The 21,806-nt window shown below is 40.8% G+C and overlaps 1 protein-coding gene across 9 annotated transcripts in view; it reads right to left on the bottom strand.

The window, feature by feature from the left end:
- uvssa (UV-stimulated scaffold protein A) overlaps nt 1-21,806 on the bottom strand; it is a 70,612-nt gene that overhangs the window by 5,914 nt on the left and 42,892 nt on the right. For 8 of the 9 annotated variants that reach the window (XR_013328763.1, XR_013328764.1, XR_013328762.1 and 5 more), the window contains 2 exons: nt 13,991-14,093; nt 11,311-11,416 (listed from right to left, as the gene is read on the bottom strand). Coding sequence is in view for 6 of the 9 variants with exons in the window: in XM_077733311.1 (XP_077589437.1) it covers nt 11,331-11,416; nt 13,991-14,093 (189 nt within the window). In the remaining 3 variants the exon portion in view is untranslated. Of the gene's footprint in view, nt 1-4,257; nt 6,623-11,310; nt 11,417-13,990; nt 14,094-21,806 lie in introns of those variants that run through there. The other variant, XM_077733313.1, reaches the window with a different exon arrangement.

Here is a 21,806-nt window from a genome sequence, read left to right as displayed (position 1 = left end):
TATTGACTTGTTTGTTTTAAATTAAATCAAAAAAATGCAATAAAGACATCTGTTTTTGATGTCATTTTTATATTGAGTTTTTGAAAAAACAACAAATCAATCCACTGCTTAAATTTATTTTTGTGCTCCTCTAATCTCTCCCAAAGTAATAGAATCACACATTTTAGTTGTTCTACATGACTGTTTTTGTTATTTGAGAACTTCTTGGTTCAAAGCAAATATTCAGGCAATCCTTCTGCATTGGTAATGAATGCAACTGATTCGGTCCAATAAACGTGGAATCCTTCCTGGGTTTTCCTCTGTTATATTTCTCTTTGTCCCTTGGGCTCCATAGCCCATCAGGCAGTCGCCGGTTTGTTTACAAGAGCCAGCTGCCTATGCATTGGAAAAATGTTAAGAATGTTTTTGTCATTTTTGCCCTCCACAGAAATCAAATTAAAACCCCCAAAATATATGTCTCTCCCCTGTTTTCAAACATTTTTGAAAAGGCTCCAGGGAGCCTTTAAGGCAACGCTAACATTAAGCCACTTGCAGCTCCAGCATCTATGCTTGCCGACCCCGCTCGTATGAATTCAAATTCATTGGCAATGTCATAAACTTAACATCTTATTTTTAAACATTTCAACCATTTTAGGGTTTATTCATTATATTGTTTGTTTCAACTTGAAAAAAATACCTTCTATTAGGATTTAACCACCCCAATTAGCATAACAATTAGCATTAATTTTACTCCACAAAATGGTGACTATTGTACTCTTTTAGTCAGTTCCTATTTTTAGTGTTTCATAAACTCAGGTTTTGCAGTGGCATTCCAACTTTTGGCACCATTTGCCACTTCACGTTTATAATAATTGAATGTATCTTTTGTCTCAGTTTATTTTGGTGAGAAAATGTCTCCTCATGTGTTTGGGTTTCTATTTAAGGCTTGTCAACGTGTATTACAAAACTCAAACCTAATTGTTAGACTTCAGTTTTCAATTACAAGTAAATTAAGGCAAAACCATAAAAAAAGAAGAATCTCCCATGGTTAAATGAAGCCAGACAGAAATTAATGAAAAATTTAGATATAATAAAATATCACTTAAAACAGAGGGTTAATGACAGACAGAGATTTATTTCTCTAAGAAATCTCCTGCTTTATCCGAAGTCGGGTCAGCTTCAGCAGGGAGGCCCAGACTTCCCTCTCTCCACCCATTTCATCCCAAAGTGTTCACATGGCAACTGGGAGACATAGTCTCCCCAGCATGCCCATGGCCTCCTCCTGGTCGGATGTGCCTGAAACACCTCCAGAGAGATAAGTGGGCGGCATCCTGGTCAGATGCCCGAGCCAACTCATCTGGCTCCTCTCGATCCGGAGGAGCAGCGGCTCTACTCCGAGGCCCTCCCGGATGACCAAGCTTAATGTATATTTCCCTGACAGGATTTTTTTCTTTTAATCTCTAGCACATAAAAAACACAAAGCCTAAAAATCCTGAATGAAATACTTACATGGACTATCCATTTTCGCATTACTGAGGCCACCAAGCCGGACCCCTAAACACCACGGGTGCAACTAGATATTCTATCCATAAAAGTGATTAACAGAATCGGTGACATAAGGCAGCCCTGGCGGAGCCCAACTCCCACTGGAAACGGATCCGGCTTACTGCCAGCTACACAGACCAGACTCTACCATGGGTCATTAAGGGACGGGACCTGGAGTAACAGGGGTTCCGGAACCCCATACACCCGTAGTACACCCAACAATACTCCCTGCGGACACGGTCGAATGCCTTTTCCAAGTCCACAAAGCACATATAGACTGGTGGGCAAAATCCCATGCCCTGCCCCAGAACCCTGCTGAGGGTATAGAGCTGATGCAATGTTTCACGGCCAGGATGAAAATCAAACTCCTCCTTAATCCGAGATTCGACCTTCTGGCAGAGTCTCCTCTCCAGTACCCTAGAATGGACCTTCCCGGGAAGGCTGAGGAGTGGGATTCTCCCATAATTGCAACACACCTTCCGTTACCCCTTTTTAAAATGTGGAATCACCACCCCTTTTGCCAATCCAAAGGTACTGTCCCCAATATTATGATTATAATAGTGATAGTGATGGCGATGGAGATGGCGATAACGATAACGATAATGATAATGATAATAATAATAATAATAATAATAATAGTAATAATAATCGGACATAGGCCCTGTCGTCATCATCAACAACAAAAGCCTACTTGTCATCACTCCCAGAAACTGCACACGACAAAATTGGTAGTGTTTCTCCATGAGGTGCATTTACTCGGCAAAAGACCTAAATAAGTGCAAATTACGGACTAATAAAGTAGTAATTTGGCATTCCGCTGTTATGGATAAGTCCTTAAGCCTATTGCTGCAGGGTGGTTTTGGGGTGTTGAGACTGGGTCTGATTTGTCAGTCTCAAAACGGACAAAGAAACGGTTCAGTTCCTCCGCTAGTGAGGCATATGCGTTAACAGACATTGTTATTGTAGTTATTAATATGTCGTATTCCCTGCCACATCTTCTTTGGGTTGTTTTCTGTGAAGTGCTCCTCAATTTTCTTAGGATATGCTGCCTTAGCCTTTTTAATGCCTCTTTTCAGCTTTGCTCTGGCAACTATATATTTTATCTTGTCCCCTGATCTGAAGGTGGTGTTACGGCATTTGATGAGTGCCTGTGTCTCATTGATCATCCAGGGTTTTTGGTTGGGAAAAACTCCTATCTGTTTATTTATAGGGACATTGTCAATGCAGTTTTTGATCTAGGAAAATACAGTGTCCATGTAGTCCTGGAGGTCGTCGTGTTTGAAAAGTTCCCAGTTGGTGCGGGAAAAACAGTCCTGCAGATGAGATAGAGCGTCCTCGGGCCAAGTGTTTATTATCTTTATTTGTGGCCTTGTTAGCCTCCGGAGTGGAGTGTAGGCGGGGGTGAGAGATAGGCAGAGGTGATCTGATCCAGCTAGGTGAGGGAGGGAGGTGGCTCTATAAGCATGTTTGATGTTAGAATAGACATGGTCAAGAGTTTTGTCTTCTCAGTATTACATTTTACGCATTGGATAAAATTAGTTAGAACAGTGTTTAATCACACTTTGTTGAAGTCACCAGCGACAATAAAGACTTCATTGGGGTGGTCAAGCTGTTGTTTGTTTACAGCCGTTAGCAGGAGGTTAAGTGCCATGTTAACGTTCGCATTCGGAGGTATATAGATAGCCGTTACTATGACGACCGTTAGCTCTCTCGGTATATAATAGGGCCTACACCATATTGCCAATAGCTCTAAATCCGGGGAAGAGTGAGTGTCAATGATCCTTCTGTCACAACACCATTCATTGTGTACAAACATGCAAAAACCTCCTCTTTTGCTTTTACCTGATCATTCTTTCTACCAATTTTGTCATACGCATCTGGGTATGATGATAATTAGGCTTTTGTGAAGTCAATGATGATGACAATGCCTATGTCTGATTTTATTTTTTATTTATTTATTTATTCTTTTGAAGGATCGTTCCAAAAAAAGCACCTGGCTAGCTAGCGATACCGCAGCGTTGGGGATATGCGGGTGTAGCCACGTTTCGGTGATGAGTTAACTATACAGTTTCTAACAAAGCTGATGGTAGAAATTTGAAGTTCCAATTCATCCATTTTGTTGGTGATAGATTGGGCGTTGGTCAAAAAGATACTAGGAAGCGGTGATCGGTGTGGTGTTTGTCTTAGCTTAGCAGCAAGGCCCGCCTGGCATCCGTGATTTTGCTTCCTCTCTCTTTGCCGTTTTTGACATACTTTGAGTGGGCTGGCTATCCACAGAGATCCCGGATGTCTTGAGATGTCCTTGAGGATACCAAAGGTCTGTTGGTAGTATGTTGTGAAATCGGATATATCGCATCTTCTTCCGATAGTGATTAAATCCTGCCGACTGTAGGATAACCAACAACGCCCAAACTGGAGAGTATAAAGCCGCAACGTCAGTGCGCGCCGCCATCTTACATCTATCATAATGTTGCACAGGCGTGTTAACCAAGGCAGCCCAACAACATTCAGAGCTTTTGCAAACTCCGGATGAAACTCATCCGCCCGGGGGCCTTGTCACTGGGAGCTTTTTAACCACCTCTGTGACTTTATTGAAGTTCGAGCAGAGTGCACACTTGGACAGCAGGGGGAGCGTGACTGGACGATTGCTCGCCGGTCTTTTGTTTGCCGGTCTTATGGTCGCCAGATTTTTGGTCGCTGGTCTTTTGGTCGCCGGTATTTTGGTCGCAGATCTTTTGAGAGTTTACTGTTGAAACCAGCTCTCAAAATTATATTCATGAGAGAAAGTTTAATATCTAAGAGAGTTTAATATTTAAGTACTGTTTAATTGGATTGGATTGGATAACTTTATTCATCTCGTATTCGGGAAATTACATTGTGGCAGTAGCAAGAGGGTGATTGGACAAAACTGCAAAGCAAAAAGCCCAAAGTACAAAGCAAATCAAAGTAATGGAATCATCAAACCATTAAAACATAAAATCAGCAAAAACACAAAACGAACAAGAGTGGACGGAGCTACCGCGGCCGCCGGCTGCCGCTTAAACAGCGCCATTTTGGGTGCAGTAACTGAATCGGACTCAAAAAGACGGTGTAAAGTTGGACAAAAACTGGAACCACACAGAACAGCAAAACAAAAGCACAAAGTACAAAGCAAATCAAAGTAAATGGAATCATCAAATCATTAAAACATGAAAGCAGCAAAAACACAAAACAAACAAGAGTAGACGGAGTGATAGGTTCATAAAAAATACCCATCCGATGTAATTATCAATCACTGCAGGCAGACATCTTATTCAATTATTGACATTTAATTAAATAGATTGCATCACTTGTAATGAGTGACTTCATGAGGGTAGATAGATCAGAGCGTCAAGCCTTCATCTTGGTCTCCAAAGTATCTCCTCGAACAGTAATTCCCGTACGGCTTTAAAGCCATAAATCAAAATAATTACAAGGTTATTGATTAATTCAACATGTGTAAGCCAAAACAACATCTGTAACTATAATAACAATCAAGGTATTTTACCAATAACAGAACAGGAAACTAAAAACAATCACGCCTTCATTTGACATAACAATTGTATAACAATTACATAAAGAAACCCGAAGTGCGTCACGTGGTATGCACACTATGCGAGTGTTGCTGGAAGTGGCAGATATCCGTATCTGTCGTTGGTCGGAGAACAACAGTCCTCGGAGCCCGATACTGGGTGAGATGTCGGATAAACAATTCTTGGATAAGAACTAGATGACTGGTTACGACCCCGAGCACTCTTCAAACAATTGGAAGAATTATTTAACAAAGAAATGATTTATTACATACATATATATATATATATAATAGTAATACAGAATAAACCCAACACGCAGCTACCGCGCCCGCCGGCTGCCGCTTAAACAGCGCCATTTTGGTTGCGGTAGCTCAGGGGTGGCCAACCCGCGGCTCGCGAGCCGCATGCGGCTCTTTGCCCGGTTTCATGCGGCTCTTACGTCCATATCAAAGTTTGTATTTGTGTTTTATTTTTATTTGCGTGTGCGCTTTGCTTGAGTTCAATACGGTATTTTCGTCCAATGCGCATGTGCTTGGGATGAAAATACCTCAAAGTTTCCCAGCAGGAGCAAGGTCATTTGAGTAAACGTTTTTAACAGAGTGGGAGAGCTCCCGTGAACCAGAAGCGACAATGAACGGCGTCGCGCACACAAAAAGTATCCCAAAGATCGAGCGTCGGCTAAAAAAGCCACACCCCCTGCGACGCAGACCAAGGCGAGAGTGCTCAGCCGGGAGCAGCCAATTGGAGAGCGAGGTGTACACCCACGTGGTGGGCGCGCTAGTTAAAAGCCGTTCATAATAAATGACAGCTCACAAGGAGCGAATGTTGCGCAAAAATAGGCTCTGATTTTATGACAGAAGTCCCACTAAGTAACATGCATAGTAAAAGAAAAACGCTATTGTAAATTTTTTTTTTTTTTTTGTGGACTTGTGAGACAGTGCACACAATGTTCATTGTTGATAATGACGGGCCTGTGCTGTTAGTACTGTAGGAGTCAATTTATGTCATTCCTATGCTGGTGTGTGACATTTACAATAAATCTGGCTGAGCAAAGGTATGTGTGTGATGTGGCTCTTTGCGGTAACACAGTAAAAAATGTGGCTCTTTGCGGTAACAAAGTAAAAAATGTGGCTCTTGGTCTCTGACTGGTTGGCCACCCATGCGGTAGCTGAATCGGACTCAAAAAGACGTTGTAAAGTTGGACAAAAACTGGAACCACACACAGGAACTCTTCCATGAGATGGGGAACTTCTGCAGGCTGTGACAGAGGTAGAGAATATGCAGAGTCGCTCCTCCAAACTTATCCACACAGTTACTCGGTATTCTGAAGCTGAAGAAAACAGCAGCAGGGCAGAATTCTTCGACTCCGTTGCTGGTAGGCGCCGACAGCTCTTCCATCCCATCCAACGATGTAATGGTTGGTCAGAAGCGTTGCCTCTTCTCCTGGCACTTTTGTCCAGCTCCGGACCTCCGGCGGCACTGAGGTGTTCCTCCTTCTACTGCGTATTGTAACAGCTAGTCCCATGTGTGTGACAGCGAAGGCATGGCTGGTTCCAAAAAAAGAAGTCAGTGATGTGTCGTCTATGTGGCACGCCGGTCAAGAAAGAATGGAGGTAGGTCGTGTGAAAGCTTATATAGGCATATAGGTAGGTCGTGTCTCCCAAAATGGAATGAGGGTCGCTCGGCGTAACCCGGATGTAGATCTTGCATGGCAATGCTCTTATTGATATTTTGATATTGTATATTTACATATTAAACTCTCTCATGAATGGTTTCAACAGGAGATATTTAGATATCAAACTCATGAATCAACATTTGCTGCTTCAATAAAAACACCATCTGTGAATTTGCTTTGTCTTCTTTTTAATAAGTACATTTTTCTTATTGCCTTTTGTTTTAATGTCAAAGCTCCGGACTAAAAAAAAAGACTTTTATTTGTTTGATAAAAATGACCATCTAAAGTATTTTAACATTGCAACAGTAGATATTTAGATATTAACCTCTCTCAGTCATGAATCAACAGTAGATATTTAGATTTTAAACTCTTGTTGAGAACTGTTTTCAACAGTACTTACTCTCCGTTACCATTTGACTGGCGACCAAAAGACCGGGGACTAACGGGGACCAAACGTCCGGGGACCAAACTTCCGGCGACCAAACGTCCGGCGACCAAACGTCCGGCGACCAAACGTCCGGCGACCAAACGTCCGGCGACCAAACGTCCGGCCAGCGCAGGGGGCTAATGCAGCCTTAATGTCCGCTGGCCGGAAATGCAAAGCTACTGAGGAATCCACATCTCCGAGATCAGCGGACGCTGCTTCCACTTCTGCTTACAGAGCAGCTCAGACCATTGCGGTGAGAACCCGGCGGTGGACTGCCGACGCTCCCGCTAAGTCGTTGGCGAGAGCCACCCGACCCACAGAAATGGCCGTTCGTCGGCGTGCGATGAATGCTGTGTGCACCACAGCAGTCCGAGCTAAAGAACCAGCTGAAGTAACGGTCGAAGACGTGTAACGGACGCTGCGTCCACCCGAAATTACCGACGCGCAATGCACACGGCCTCCACTTCTGTTTCTCGGCAAAATGAGGCAATCAGTGAAACAGCCCGTAGAAGAGCGTCCAACGCAGCCTCCCAATCATCGGCCAGAGCTAATTGAAACCTTTGTATAAAGGGCTCAAAGAAAAAAACGGGACGCTGAATCAACTGCCGCTGCGAGGGCTTCCCAGACCCCAGCAGACAATGCGTCCTGATTGTAAACCGACGCGCTTCCACTGTACGTGGCAACGTATGCCCAACTAATGCCTTTTGGTCTCTTCAGACGTTCAACTATGAACCAGACTATGATTACTTCTCTCGGCCAGACCTCTTTATTGGTTCTATGGATTGTGTGTGCAAATATTGCCAGGCATCTGCTTCTCCTATTAGAAAGTCCGGTTGCCCCCCTTCAGGAATCATCCCAATCCCAGCGTGAATTTCTTATGGGATTAATAGACTCAAAATACTTTCTGAAGTCCATCCGCTGTTTCAACTGCTACTTCCAGATGACTTCTTTGAGAGCAAACAAAGGGCGTGAGCAAGGTTGGATGCCTAGCTTCAAGGTTTAGGGACAAGTATACATACCACTTAATTAAAACATCCACTTACATGACGGCTAGCGAAACGAAACCAACCCAGACACTGTTGGGAAGCTCACTATTCTGCGATCCACGTACAATGGAGTGCACAAAGTGCAGCGCCCGGCATTGCCGGGCACTTCTGCTTGTAAATGATAAATTTCTCAATGTCGAGCTAAAACACCCCCCACCCTTTTTTTCTAACTCTAATGTGTCTCATAAACTGATCCCACTCAACAACCCTAGTCATAAGTACTCACAGTTGCGTATCGTTAAGTGTCAGCCCTCGTCATACTTCATTTGCCGACTAAGTTAGCAGTTGCTCTGCCCCTCCTCCAAGTCATTGATTTTTGGAACAACTCAGGACGCTCGTATACTAGTTGCGCCAGCTGTGCCTCTGCCACCTTGGTAACAGCAACCGTAGACATCTGCTTTGCAACCGTTTTCATTAGTAGTTTCTTTAGCATGGGTATCACACAACAAAGCAAAAGGAATACTATTGTCAAAACAATTAACACAATCATTCCCATCCTTGCCAATCTTGCCCCAATATCCAAGTTTTGAGTTTAGCCAATTGAATAACCTTGCGCCCTGCCCTGCATTGCTCGTAACTTCCTTGTGTAGCACTTTAATTCAAAATCCAATCCAATGCCACGCCATCGTAGATGTTTCCTGCAGGTGCTCACCAAGCGTTCTAAGGGCTTCATTTGTATAGTTAATGAACCACTGTTGATTATAATATACCTATTTAATCCCTTCTGTATTTATTTTTTCTGGGATAATCCAAAGGTGCACTGTAATCCTGACTTAATTTCACAACTGGCTTTGAAATCCATGGGGATACCCCTTGGTTGCCCTATTGAGTCTAAGTAAAAATGAGGGTCAGGAACCCTTTGCCCTCTTGTGGTATTAAGAAGATCAGCCACTCCTTTATATATTACTTAAACAGACATTTTAATCCTTAACAAGGTCCATTTACCAATCCAGCATGGACGCCTAGGAATCGATGGTATGATGTTGTCATTGTTATGTTCTGGCACGACTGACCAATTGGGCCTGGATTCTCATACCATATCGGCATATAAATATAAATCCTGAAATATCCATGTTAACAGCCGTTTTAGAAGCTCCAGTATCACACAAAAACTCCAATTGAATTCCTTAAAAATTAGATCTCTGGTTTGACCAAATCAATTGCCAGTATTTCCATTAATTTCAGCTCAGCATCTCATTTTCAAAGTCCTCATTCAATTCATTTTGAGCAGGCATGCCGGCTAGTCATGCTGATTAGGCCTTGTTATTTGGGCAATCACGTGATACATGCCCCATTTCTTGACAAACCCAGCTTGCAGCATTTTTTGAAAACCCAATTTCTGTTTAATTTCCTCCTTTCTTTTCTCTCCATCTCTTGGCTAACATAACACCTATATTTTCTCCTTTTAGCCGAGTAGGCCCCACTAATATTTTCTTTTTTTACACAACGGACCCATCTCATCACCCTCCTTTCTGTGGAACAAGCTGTTTCTCTTATCAGCATGCTCATTCCCTCTCAGCCCAGCTATCTTTGCAAAAAAACAATTTTAACATTTTAATCGCAATTTTTTTGCCATCAAGAACCAATAATTGGTATCAATACATCCATTCTCCTCCAATTATATAGATTACCCTTACGCTTAGGGCGTAATTTATCCTGCAGGTCTATTACTTTATGCATATTAACCCATACTTGTTTATCCATACGTTTAGGTGTTGAATCCTTGAAGCGCTTTGATTTTCAACAAATTTCCAATCTTTACACGGCAGACGCTGTTTTGGATCGTCATCTCTAGCCGCCTTATTTTTAGAGCTGGAGTTGGTGTGTAACTCGGTATTAATTTTCTTTGTTTTTCCACCTTCGATTGTTTTTCCTTAGGTTATCACCACACGCAACACACAAGTATACCCTCCCTGGTATACTTGTGTAGTTTAAGTACCTACCGGACCACAGTACAGGACACCGATGCCCAAGTTTTATAGACTCATGCTTTGGCTCTCACCTGTTAGGAACTAGTATTCACAGTCCCCAGGACGCGAGTCCACTTCTCAAAATGGACCTTCACATGCAATGCTCTTTTCGCCGCATTCGGTGCCTCCGTCGCAACATGCAAACATTCATGTGGGCTCACGAGAGATGTATTCAGATGTCTCTTTTAGTAGGATGGGTCTTCAACTGTCGTGAATCCAGGCGCTCCGCCAAAAATCCTGCCCGCAAAGGGTTTTAGACGCTGTGGTCACGGTCTTTCCCAGATGTCGGCCAAGCGCCCGGACTCCTTCGGTATCCTGACTCCCAGGCTCGTATGACCAAAAATGATAGGTTCACCAATTGGCATTCCCAAGTGCACGCACAAATAAAACAGAAATCTGACTCATAACCGGTGTTGCAAGAGAGAGTCGATTCTGACTCATCTCCGTCCCAGATCATTCCGCCGAATCGATGCTTATTTATTACATAACTCAAAACCATTGAAGGATCTTCCAGAGAGAGCGGTATGGACAACACTTTCAGAAGTCGATGTTTCTCGATGTTTCTCAAAACAAGATTGAGAAGTCCAGGTGGAAAGAGGAGCGACCTTCCCATTGTTTATAACAGTTGCAAGCAGATGTATTAAAAAATAAAAATGTATTAAAAAATGACTTTTTTAATGTAAATAAGCTAAGTAAATCAAAGCGTTCTTCATTGCGAGCAAATATATAATAATGTGAGACTAAGAACCCAAACAGTGATTTTCTGTTGGTTTTTGCCACATTCTGTCTCTTATGGTTTAGGTTTACCCATGTTTGCAATTAAAGATCTCTCTAATTTTTTCAAGTAGGACAACTTGGACAATTGGTGGTTGACTAAATACTTATTTGCCCCACTGTACATAGACACACACACACACAGACAGATACACATTCTGTGTGCTCTACGGCTAACTGGCGACCAGTCGTCTAGGGTGTAGTCTGCCTGTTGCCCTAAGTCAGCTCGAATAAGCTCCAGCAACCCCCGAAAAGCTTGTGAGGATGAATGAATGAATGAAATGTAGCATCTTTTTTATTGCTTGAAAAATAAAAAAATGCCCCAAGGTTCAATTGTAATTACCATGTTCCTATATATTCCTTCTATCTTGCTCTTCTCTTTGAGGATCCTCTTGGCCGCATAACTGACACCTTTGATCTTGTGGAACAATCCGTCCATGGAATAGGCACTAAAAGACAGAGTGATGTGACAAAAAAAATTAACTTGACACTCTTTGAATGAATGTCAACATTATGCGCATGCCACATACCTTTACTACACATTATGCTAGAACAACTATTACAGATTTGCCTCAATTAAACATTTGACCTGTTATTACATCAACTGCCTTCACCGATTTATTTAGTTTTCTTGCTTTTCTTTTGGGCAAGTGGTTTGTTTAATGTGTTGGTGACATGTTTCAAAGATTTTTTTTAAAATCCCTACTTTATCCACGGGAACGCACTCGTAACCAAACAAACACATTTAAATTAACTTGGATTAATATATACAAACATACAAAATTTGGTTCCATTGGCTATCGGTGTTGTGTGCACGAGTATACTTCATTACCCAGAAAGCCCTCTTTTTGCCCGCACATAAGCGTTGTACGTTTTCTGGTCCATGTGTAGGAGAAACTCATCTGAATAAATCCTTCAGTGATCGTAGATATCTGTTGTACATGAAAGAGATGCGGCAAAAACGATGTAGTTGAAGTGCGCTACAATAATAAACAGCCTCTTATGTCATGGCCACCTGCCTTTCTCACATCTCGAAATCTTTCTCGTATCTAGAGAGTGAATTATTTGCGAGTTTATATATGAGTTAAACACATAATGGTCTTCATTAGATTATATGGTTAATATATATATATATATATATATATATATATATATAGATATATATATATATACATACATATATACATACATATATATGTATATATATATGTATATATATATATATATATATATATATATATATATATATATATATATATATATATATATATATATATATATATATATATATATATATATATATATATATATATATATATATATATATATATATATATATATATATATATATATATATATATATATATATATATATATATATGTATATATATATATATATGTATATATATATATATATATGTATATATATATATATATATATATATATATATATATATATATATATATATATATATATATATATATATATATATATATATATATATATATATATATATATATATATATATATATATATATATATACATACATACATACATACATACATACATACATACATACATACATACATACATACATACATACATACATACATACATACATACATACATACATACATACATACATACATACATACATACATACATACATACATACATACATACATACATACATACATACATACATACATACATACATACATATATATATATATATATATATATATATATATATATAATATTATCAAATGAAGATATATTTAGCTTATTCATTTTAGTATAGCTGATTAATTTTGCATGTTACTGTTGTATTATTGAGCACTCGTTTTAAGTTAGTATCACACAGACTGTCGAGGTTCCCCTAAGATGAGGTCTTGACAAAGAACAGAGGCCCTCGGCCCAAATCCCTTGTGCCTTTACAAAGAACGGGCCCTTTGTCCAAAATCCTTGTGAGGTTGATTAACAATACATTTTGCCATGATCTGGGACCAGATCCAGAAGACGGGAGAAGAACTACCTGCACGTAATTTGGCTTGGTCCCGCCAATGCGTATGTATCTCTTCCACACCTGATGGTCAGTTACGCCTGGGAGTTCTTCCACATGCCTCCTGCATCAAGAGGATGGTAGCATTGTACTTCAGTGACCTGGAGAGGAGCCTCTAGGATTTTGGCAGCAGCTAGAAGTGGGAATTGCAATGGAGTGCGCCCGCCATATTGCCAATCCTCGTGGCAGCCTTTGAGGTATTCCTCATATGAGCAAGAAAAATGATTGCAAGAATCAAATTACGATCTGGCCAGAAATTACCCCCATTGAGGAGCTACATGGACAATGTAACCAGCCTCCTTCAGACAGCAGCATGCACATCTCGACTGCTGTAGAGAATGGACGAGTTGATATCGTGGGCCAGGAAGGCAAGGATGGTGCGCTACAAGATGAAGGAAGGCCGTGTCGCAGGGCCAACAAGGAAGCTGAACAACCTGGGAGGGAGTTGTCAACCGAAACATCAGTTAGTCTGACCTGTTGAAGATTCCGCAGGCAAGGATCAGCTTTTTCATTTGCGCAACCTACAACACACCGATAGATAAACCAGGCCAAGAGAGACGCTAAGGCCCTTTTCTCATGATCAGGAGTGGGAAAAGGGTTGAGCTCAACAGGCAGCTTCGATTCCCCAGGGAGATAATCACCACATCACTCTGCCCAGACATTGTGGTATGGTCCACCAAGGCGAGATCAGTGCACCTCATAGAACTATCAGTACCATCAGAGGAGGGGATGGAGGTCGCCTTCAAGTGCAAGAAGGCCAAATACTTGGCGCTGGCAGCTGAGTTTACAGGAAATTGGCTGGAAGTGAAAATCTACATGTACATCAACTTAGATGATCTGAAAAGGTTGTGTGAGATAAATGTGCAAAAAACACAGAAATCAGGAAGAGGCCCATACATTTTCACGTGAGATATATAAATAGGTGTACAGTGTAGTGTAGGAAAGTGTTTTCAACTAACCATTTTTAACTTGTAGACTTAAAGGTATATGTGAGCCATTTCCTTCTTTTTCTGATACTTCAATGAAATCAGTGTCGTCTTCCTCATCTTCGAATGATGCAGCCTTGAAAAAGGAAGATAATATGTTTAGAACATTTAACTGCAATGACAATATTAAAAAACAAAACCCAGTATATTTTCCTGATGTTTTTACCCTTCCAAGATTATTTGAAAGATATGGCTCATAGCTTAATTGAAAAAAAGTGTTTTGTCGCTATCACACAATGATCCATAGTGCATTATTCTTGTACCATGTATATTACATTCATGGACCACGGGCCGTCAGAGGCCTGTTGGGTGATTTAATACGCTAGGCATGAATTTCTCAGTTTGTCGTGAGTCTCTACCTATTTTTTAGGAAAAGAAATGATTTTTTTAAATATACAGTCATATTTCTACATACAAATGCCTCTAGGTTGGATGAAACTCTTTGGTATGGAAATGGATGTCCCAACATTCAAAAACAAGATCCAAGCTATGAAACCCCCCCCCCCAAAAATAGATGCATTTTCTGTATGTTATTTTAAAACTTTCACCGCCTTTTTTTAATTTCGGATTTCTTCATTGAAAATTTTTGGTGCGAAAGAGACCAGTGTGGTAGGTGGTAGCATCTTCCACACCAATGCCTGCACGATAAGCAAACTGCAGAGGGTCCAGCTCTGCATTCACCAGGGGGCTGAGGTAATTGAGGATGATTCTCTCCAATGTCTTGATCAGGTGAGAGGTTAATGCTACCGGCGTGAAGTGGTTTGGCTCCCTGGGGTTTGCAGTCTTTGGAACTGGGACCACACAGGAAGTTGTCCAAGAGGTGGGGACCTTCTGCAGACTGAGGCTGAAAATATGCAGAATCACTTTGCCAAGCTGATCCGCACACTCTCTCAGTAGTCTCGAGCTGAGGCCATCTGGGCCGGTAGCCTCCCTTGCCTCGATCCTCTTTTGCTGTTTTATCACCCGATCGACAGTTATGCAAAGACTGGTGGAAGAGGGGGATGAAATGGAGGAGGAGAAAGAGGGGGCAGAGTTGCTTCTGGTCTGGGGGGTCAGGGGAGTAGGGGCAGGACTGAATCTGTTAAATAACTGATTCAGTTCATTGGCCCACTCCCTGTCTCTGGACTCCAGGTCTCTCTCATTGTTGCCTCCATGGCTCAAAATGGTCCTCAAGCTTCTCCAGACCTCTTTGGGGTTGCCTCTCTGGAGTTGGTTCTCCAGCTTCCTCCTGTAGATGGTCTTTCCCTTCCTTATCTCTCTCTTTAGCTCCTTCTGGACCATTTTCAGACTCTTTTTCTCCAGACCTAAAAGCCCTCTTCGTCTTGTTCAGGAGGACCCTGAGATCCCTGGTGACCCACAGCTTATTGTTGGAGAAACAATGGACCTTCTTGGAGGGTACAATGTTCTCAACACAGAAATCATTATAATCTGTGGTGCAGTGGGCCAAGCCTAACAGCTGATCTTTTGCGTAAAACAGCGGAGGCATGGCCGAGTGGGTCAAAAATGTAATGTCCAGAATTAACAAAGATAAACTAAACTAATAGATCAAAGACTGCCTCTTGCACAACTCGAGTCTTGGAGTAGAGACTTGAAAGTAAAGTTTTAAAACATTAAAGTATGGAATATAATATATAAAGTAAAGTAACAATTAAAATCATAAGAGACAATAAAACATAAAAATAAAAGATAAAAAAGCTGTAAAAAGCTGTAAAAACAGAATGTGTGAGGGTTTAGGGAGCAACTGCAACTAGCACCCGCTTTGAATGGCGCCTATGATGCTTCAGTTTGTGTTCGTGTGCTAATGTTAGATTCCTCCTTACTGTACTGTACTACTGCACGAATAGAACATCTTTTTGCATGCTTGTTATTGATTTTAATTCATTTACAAATAAAATTGTTTTAATTTTCTTTCATTTGTGTCTTTTTTTTCATTTTTAATACAAAAGTGAGACTAATCTATTTAAAGGGTTGAGTGGGTAGTTTGTTAAAGGACTGTGAAAATTAATTACAGAATTTACATACTCGCTTTACGTGCATACAGCCAGGTGGCCGATGCAAAAGGCTGCTCATGAGGACAGCATTGGCACTGACTTTCTCGCCGCAACTCCTTCATGTAAAGATAGCTTCAATAGGCGGAGCGTTGCGGAATCTCAGTAGCGAGGAGGAGGTGGCAGGGAGGACCACCTTGCTACAAGGGAAGATGAAAGAAAACAACCCTCGATAGGTTACTTTTAAAAACTGCCTGAATGTCAGGGTGGGGGCGGGGCAAAAAGAGCCAACCCGGAGAAGAAAGGTAAAAAAAAGTTTAAATAAATTAGAGTTAAGTTAATGTAAGGTTAGATTAAACTTATTTTTGTGTTTCTGTATCCTAATCCTATCTCATCTCAATTTCTGAGCCGCTTTATCCTCATCAGGGTCACGGGGAATGCTAGCTAATCCCAACGGTCTCCGGGCCAGAGGTGGGCGCATGTCCTTGTACAATATCAAATTTGTACAAAAAGAAACAACAGTCAAGAGATCTATGAAGTCTGTGCGATAATACAAGACATAGGTACAAGATCTGTGGGTCGAGAAACGTGGTCCGAGGGCAAAATAAATATTCCTAGATCAGATAACAACAGGAAGAAACACGAGAAGGTACTAACAGTGAACTGATACAGACGATCCAACGAGATGGCCATGCTCTTGCCGTTTGAAGTAGGTAAGTCATGGTGATGAGTCACACCTGGTGTTGCTTGACCTGTCTGGGGCTGGACCTCTGTTTGGGTTACAGGTGCACCCACACACTTGACTAGCCCTGACAGTGTGTCCAAAAAAGGGAAAAAAACCTGTCTTGCGAAAGGACTATTTCGTATACGCACATATCGCAATCTTCAAATGATATTTTGCACAGGCTTAATACATATATGTTTTACGTATGTACATATAGACATTTAGATGATGATATATACAAACACATTGTACTCCCGCCACCCAATCACTTTTAGCAATTTTTAGAAACTAGAAACAATTTTGTGCTGCATTAGACGATGACTTAAATTGTCTTACGGCAAGTAAAATGGGCTATATTTAAAAACCCATTCAATCTAATGACTTAAAATTTTAATGTCCTCGGTTGTGATGGGCATTCAGTGAACTGGCAATATATATGCTAATGTGAAATTGGCTAGCAAAGGTCTTTCAAATTATTACTGCAGAGGAATTGAAGATTTAGGCTGTGGATGAGAGAAAGCAAAAAGGAAAGAGAAAGACAAGAGAAAGGGTGTAGGGTTACTATTATCGTCTCTGAGGGGTTATCATTATATATATATATATAATATATATATATATATATATATATATATATATATATATATATATATATATATATATATATATATATATATATATATATATATATATATATATATATATATATATATATATATATATATATATATATATATATATATATATATATATATATATATATATATATATATATATATATATATATATATATATATATATATATATATATATATATATATATATATATATATATATATATATATATATATATATATATATATATATATATATATATATATACAAAAAAGAAAAAGGTGAGACGCAATCTAGGCACTGTATAAGTTATGTGTGGAGCGGCCATTCTCCCTCTATTGTAGATACCTTCTTCGGCGCTGAGAGATGAAGCGCTGTCCTGACCGCTGCCAATATTTTTAATAGCATAAAAAATTGCAGTGAATTCGCGATAGGTGAGGCCACGATATTCGAGGGAACACGGTAGACATGTAGATATCATCACTCAGTTGAGAGTGGGGCAGCTGAGACAATTCATATCCTATCACACCAGAAATGAAGCATATAATGGCACACGTTCATAGCGTCCAAAATCATGTATCACTTAATGAGCAGCTGTCAACCCTCATTCATGCCTGGCAAGGCAGATGTAAGAAGTACAGAGGGCTTATTAAGCAATGATGCTCATTAGAAGGGAAATATATATCTCCAAACAATGATCAGATTCCAATGTTTTGTCCACAAGTTAAGGGTCATGTTTATTTTGAATATTAAATTAAAATGACTGAAACCTGATGAAACTTACACAGGCATTAGGAGAACATGAAAATCTTGCCTGCACATGTTAGGAATTGACAAGACCTTTCTGAATGAATAGTATGAATTTATCACCAAAATAACACCATTTTAACCCTTTCATATACATTTCCATTTTTCTCTCCTGATTGTTACTGTTTGCCAAGAAATTAATCCGACACTAATGAGGGGAAATAAGCTTATTCCCTATCTTTCCCAAATACACTTAATTTCACTATTGAATTGTACTCCTCGAGCTTAAACACACATGACTCCTTAGCCTCAAGGGAGTAGTCAGCTTTTATGATCTGTAAAGTGACGTCTTTATATCACTAATCTTCTGTGGCATGTCTATTAGCCAACCCAGGAGCTTCCCAAACCATTTTCTGTCAAGGAGGGTTTTTTCAGCTGTCTAGTTAACTACCCCATTCTATCTTGTTCAGATCGCCATAAAAATGTCATCATGCATTCTCACTTTTCCGATCAAGAAATTACACCTTCCACTTCTTTATTTTACATGGGACACATTGAACTACATCAAGACACAAAATACTTATTCGGGATGAGCCAAATTCACAAAAGGTAATATTGTTTTTCCTGGCTCAAAACCAATAGCACATGGGACCTGGGAAGGCAAAATATGTTGAGAAACGCAATGATTATATTTCCCAAGAAGTACCACTGCCTCATAAAATATTCCATAAATATCCCCTTTAATTGATTCAAACTCACATTACGAGGAAATTTTAAGTGTTTCGTAAAGTTTCTTGTTAGCAATGATCACAGAATATAAGTAGCCAACAAAATCAGTTACATTTTTGTAAACATGGGGAATAACCAACTGAGATCTACTCAACATCGATGACATAAATGACTCAGCGAACAAAACATACTTCCGACGATTGATGATGTATGTAAATGCATTTCCCCGTAAAGTCAGCTGACAATGCGTTTGCACAGCTAAAATGGCAAGGTTCAGAATACCAGCATTTAGGGTAAGGAAGAGGTCAGCGGCACAATTAAAATCCAAGTATATTAGGATCATTCCCTGGCAGTTTTCCACCCAGGTACTAACGTTCGCAATGGGAATTTCTCTTGCAACAAAACAGGAGAAGGCAAGATGTTGTCCGACTCAACTTTTTATAATATTTGTCGCCTCTTTCTTCTTCTGCGTTGAAATTCTCATTATTTGGCACGTCATCATTCTTCTCTGGCACTGAGTGCCACCCAATTCAGCGCCAAAGAAGTAGCGGGACACTGACTTCCATTTTTAATCTCCCATTTGTCGGTTGTGATTTGAGTGTGAAGGACATTTTTCTTAATTTCTTTGTTGTATACTTAACATAAAATCCACTATGTACAGAATGTACAGGTAAGTGGTGAAAGATCACAGCAATGACATAACAGAGTACAAACAGAAATAACTAAGACACCAGTGTACCTTGGTCTGTTTTCTGAGTTGCAGCATCTGTTCAGTGCATTTTGAAAAATGTACACAAACTACTTAGTCGTTAAGGGGAAAACATTGAATTTTTGCGAAAGACGGCGAACATGAAACATAAAGACTAGACCTAGGAGAATCATTTGGTGGCCAGTAAACTTCAACAATGATTCAGTTGTTAATAGGACACATAGAAAGTACCTGTTTTTTGGGGGTACTTTTGTTTATCTAAGATTGTATGGTGCAGTGACAATGTCTTAGTTTTCATTAATTATCTTTTTGCCCAAGTGCGGATACAAACATGCATGTTTTTCCATCTTTCATATAATCAACATTTGTTGGATGGATGGAAGTTAAACGTTTGACTATGACTATACATCCCTAACCCCATATGACCACATTTCACATGTAAGATTGTAGCCAATGGCTAATTTCCATCTTTAGTCCCTTGTGTAGGTTGAACGGTAGATAAACAATGACAATGTCGCGCTCGCACGCACACACACGCACGCACACACACACACACGTAGCTATTTTGTTCGTCTAACAGCCAGGCTTTAAGATGATTGGCGAAGAGGTTCAGAGACAGGAGTTCATGTATGTTAATTGGTATTGAGATCCAGGTATGTGTGGCATGGATAGAGAAGGTGCATTTATTGTTGTCGTGTTGGTCATTTCCGAATTGGAGTACATTTGTGCAACAAAATTATTAAAAAAGACACTTAAATAAATTAATAAATCACCTTACTTATTTTCTGTAACATTAGTTAGTAATAGACAATATGCAATCAAAGACTTGAATCATTTAGGGTTAATGGGAATTTTTAAATAATGTCATATCCATACAACGGTGATCCTTCTGCTTCACAGCTTCACTACATTTCTTTCTGAAGAAAAAAAGTTCATAAAAAATTCAAAATCCATGCTTAAACTCGCAAGTGGAAGCCACTCCACTGTCTTCCTTTTGCGAATGAAAAAATGGCAGAAGACAGAGGACTGTTACTCCACTCGGCACCGGGTAGTGGCCATCATTTTTAGAAATAGAGCTTTCTGAGCAGCCGGGAGCTGGTGTGAGGGTCGATTTTTTATCAGAAATGCGAGCCCTGGGCGAACTTACACTGAGGCGCTTATTAAAAATACAATTTGCTTGGTGAATTGGACGGCTGAGAGCATCGGCGAAGGGAGATTTTTTCATAAATGCGACCACCGGGGTGACATTACGCTCGTTCAGCGGACTCCGGGAACCTCTGTGGGATAGACTGGCCAACTGGCTTAATAATTGTTTGTTCATGTCGCGCCATGTGGCCAAACTCGTTTTACAATTGTTTGTTAAGATCATGTAATCGAAGATAGGCTAGCTAGCTGGCCTCGCAATTGTTTGTTCGCATCGCAAATGTAAGATAGGCAGAGTTTGCAATTGTTTGCTTGTGATGTGCGATGTGGCCAACTTGCTTTTTAAAGGTTTGTTCAAATCGCCTATTATAAGATAGGCTGCAGCAGTTTGTGTGAGCTATAAATATATCTTGTTCTCTGAAAAGTATGACGTATATTTCCTCGCCTGCTTTGGGGCCCTAACCCAGATCATAACGGTACGATCCAGCCAACACGGACCCCGCGGGCGCAGGTGGAGCGTCTAACAACCCAACTGAAAGAGGAACGGACCAACACTCCAGAGCCATAGAGTACCTCTGGGCCGAGATGTCAAGCATGGCGCAGACATTAAGAACCTTACAGGCACAACATACACCCTTGCCGCACTCTCAGGGTGCACAGCCCTCCACAGTCGCTCCCGAGGCAACTCAGATATCGCCACACCACGAGCCTAAGGCTTCCTCTCCCGCCCCTTACAGTGGGGATCTGGGCGCATGCAGTCATTTTCTAGTGCAATGCCAGCTGGTGTTCGAACTGCAATGCCGCTCATACGCCTCTGACCGATCCAAAAAAGCTAACCTGATCGGTTGTCTTCGTGGTGAAGCCCTGGCCTGGGCAAGCACGGAATGGAAACGGGGCTCGCAAATATGCACGTCCTACGAACTGTTTACCGAGGAAATGTGCAGGATTTTCGATCACCCGGTGGGCGGCCGGGAGGCAGCCGGGCGCTTGAGAGCCTTGAGGCAGGGGGCCAAGAGCGTAGCTAAGTATTCGGTGGAGTTTCACGTCCTGGCCGCCAAGAGCGGTTTTAATGATTGTGCCCTCCGGGACGCATTCCTGGGGGGCTAAATGTAGGTATGAGGGAGGAGCTGGCCATCC

Source organism: Stigmatopora nigra, chromosome 14 (genome assembly GCF_051989575.1).
Source record: "Stigmatopora nigra isolate UIUO_SnigA chromosome 14, RoL_Snig_1.1, whole genome shotgun sequence".
Taxonomy (NCBI): Eukaryota; Metazoa; Chordata; class Actinopteri; order Syngnathiformes; family Syngnathidae; genus Stigmatopora; species Stigmatopora nigra.
This window is presented reverse-complemented; position numbering and strand designations above follow the sequence as displayed.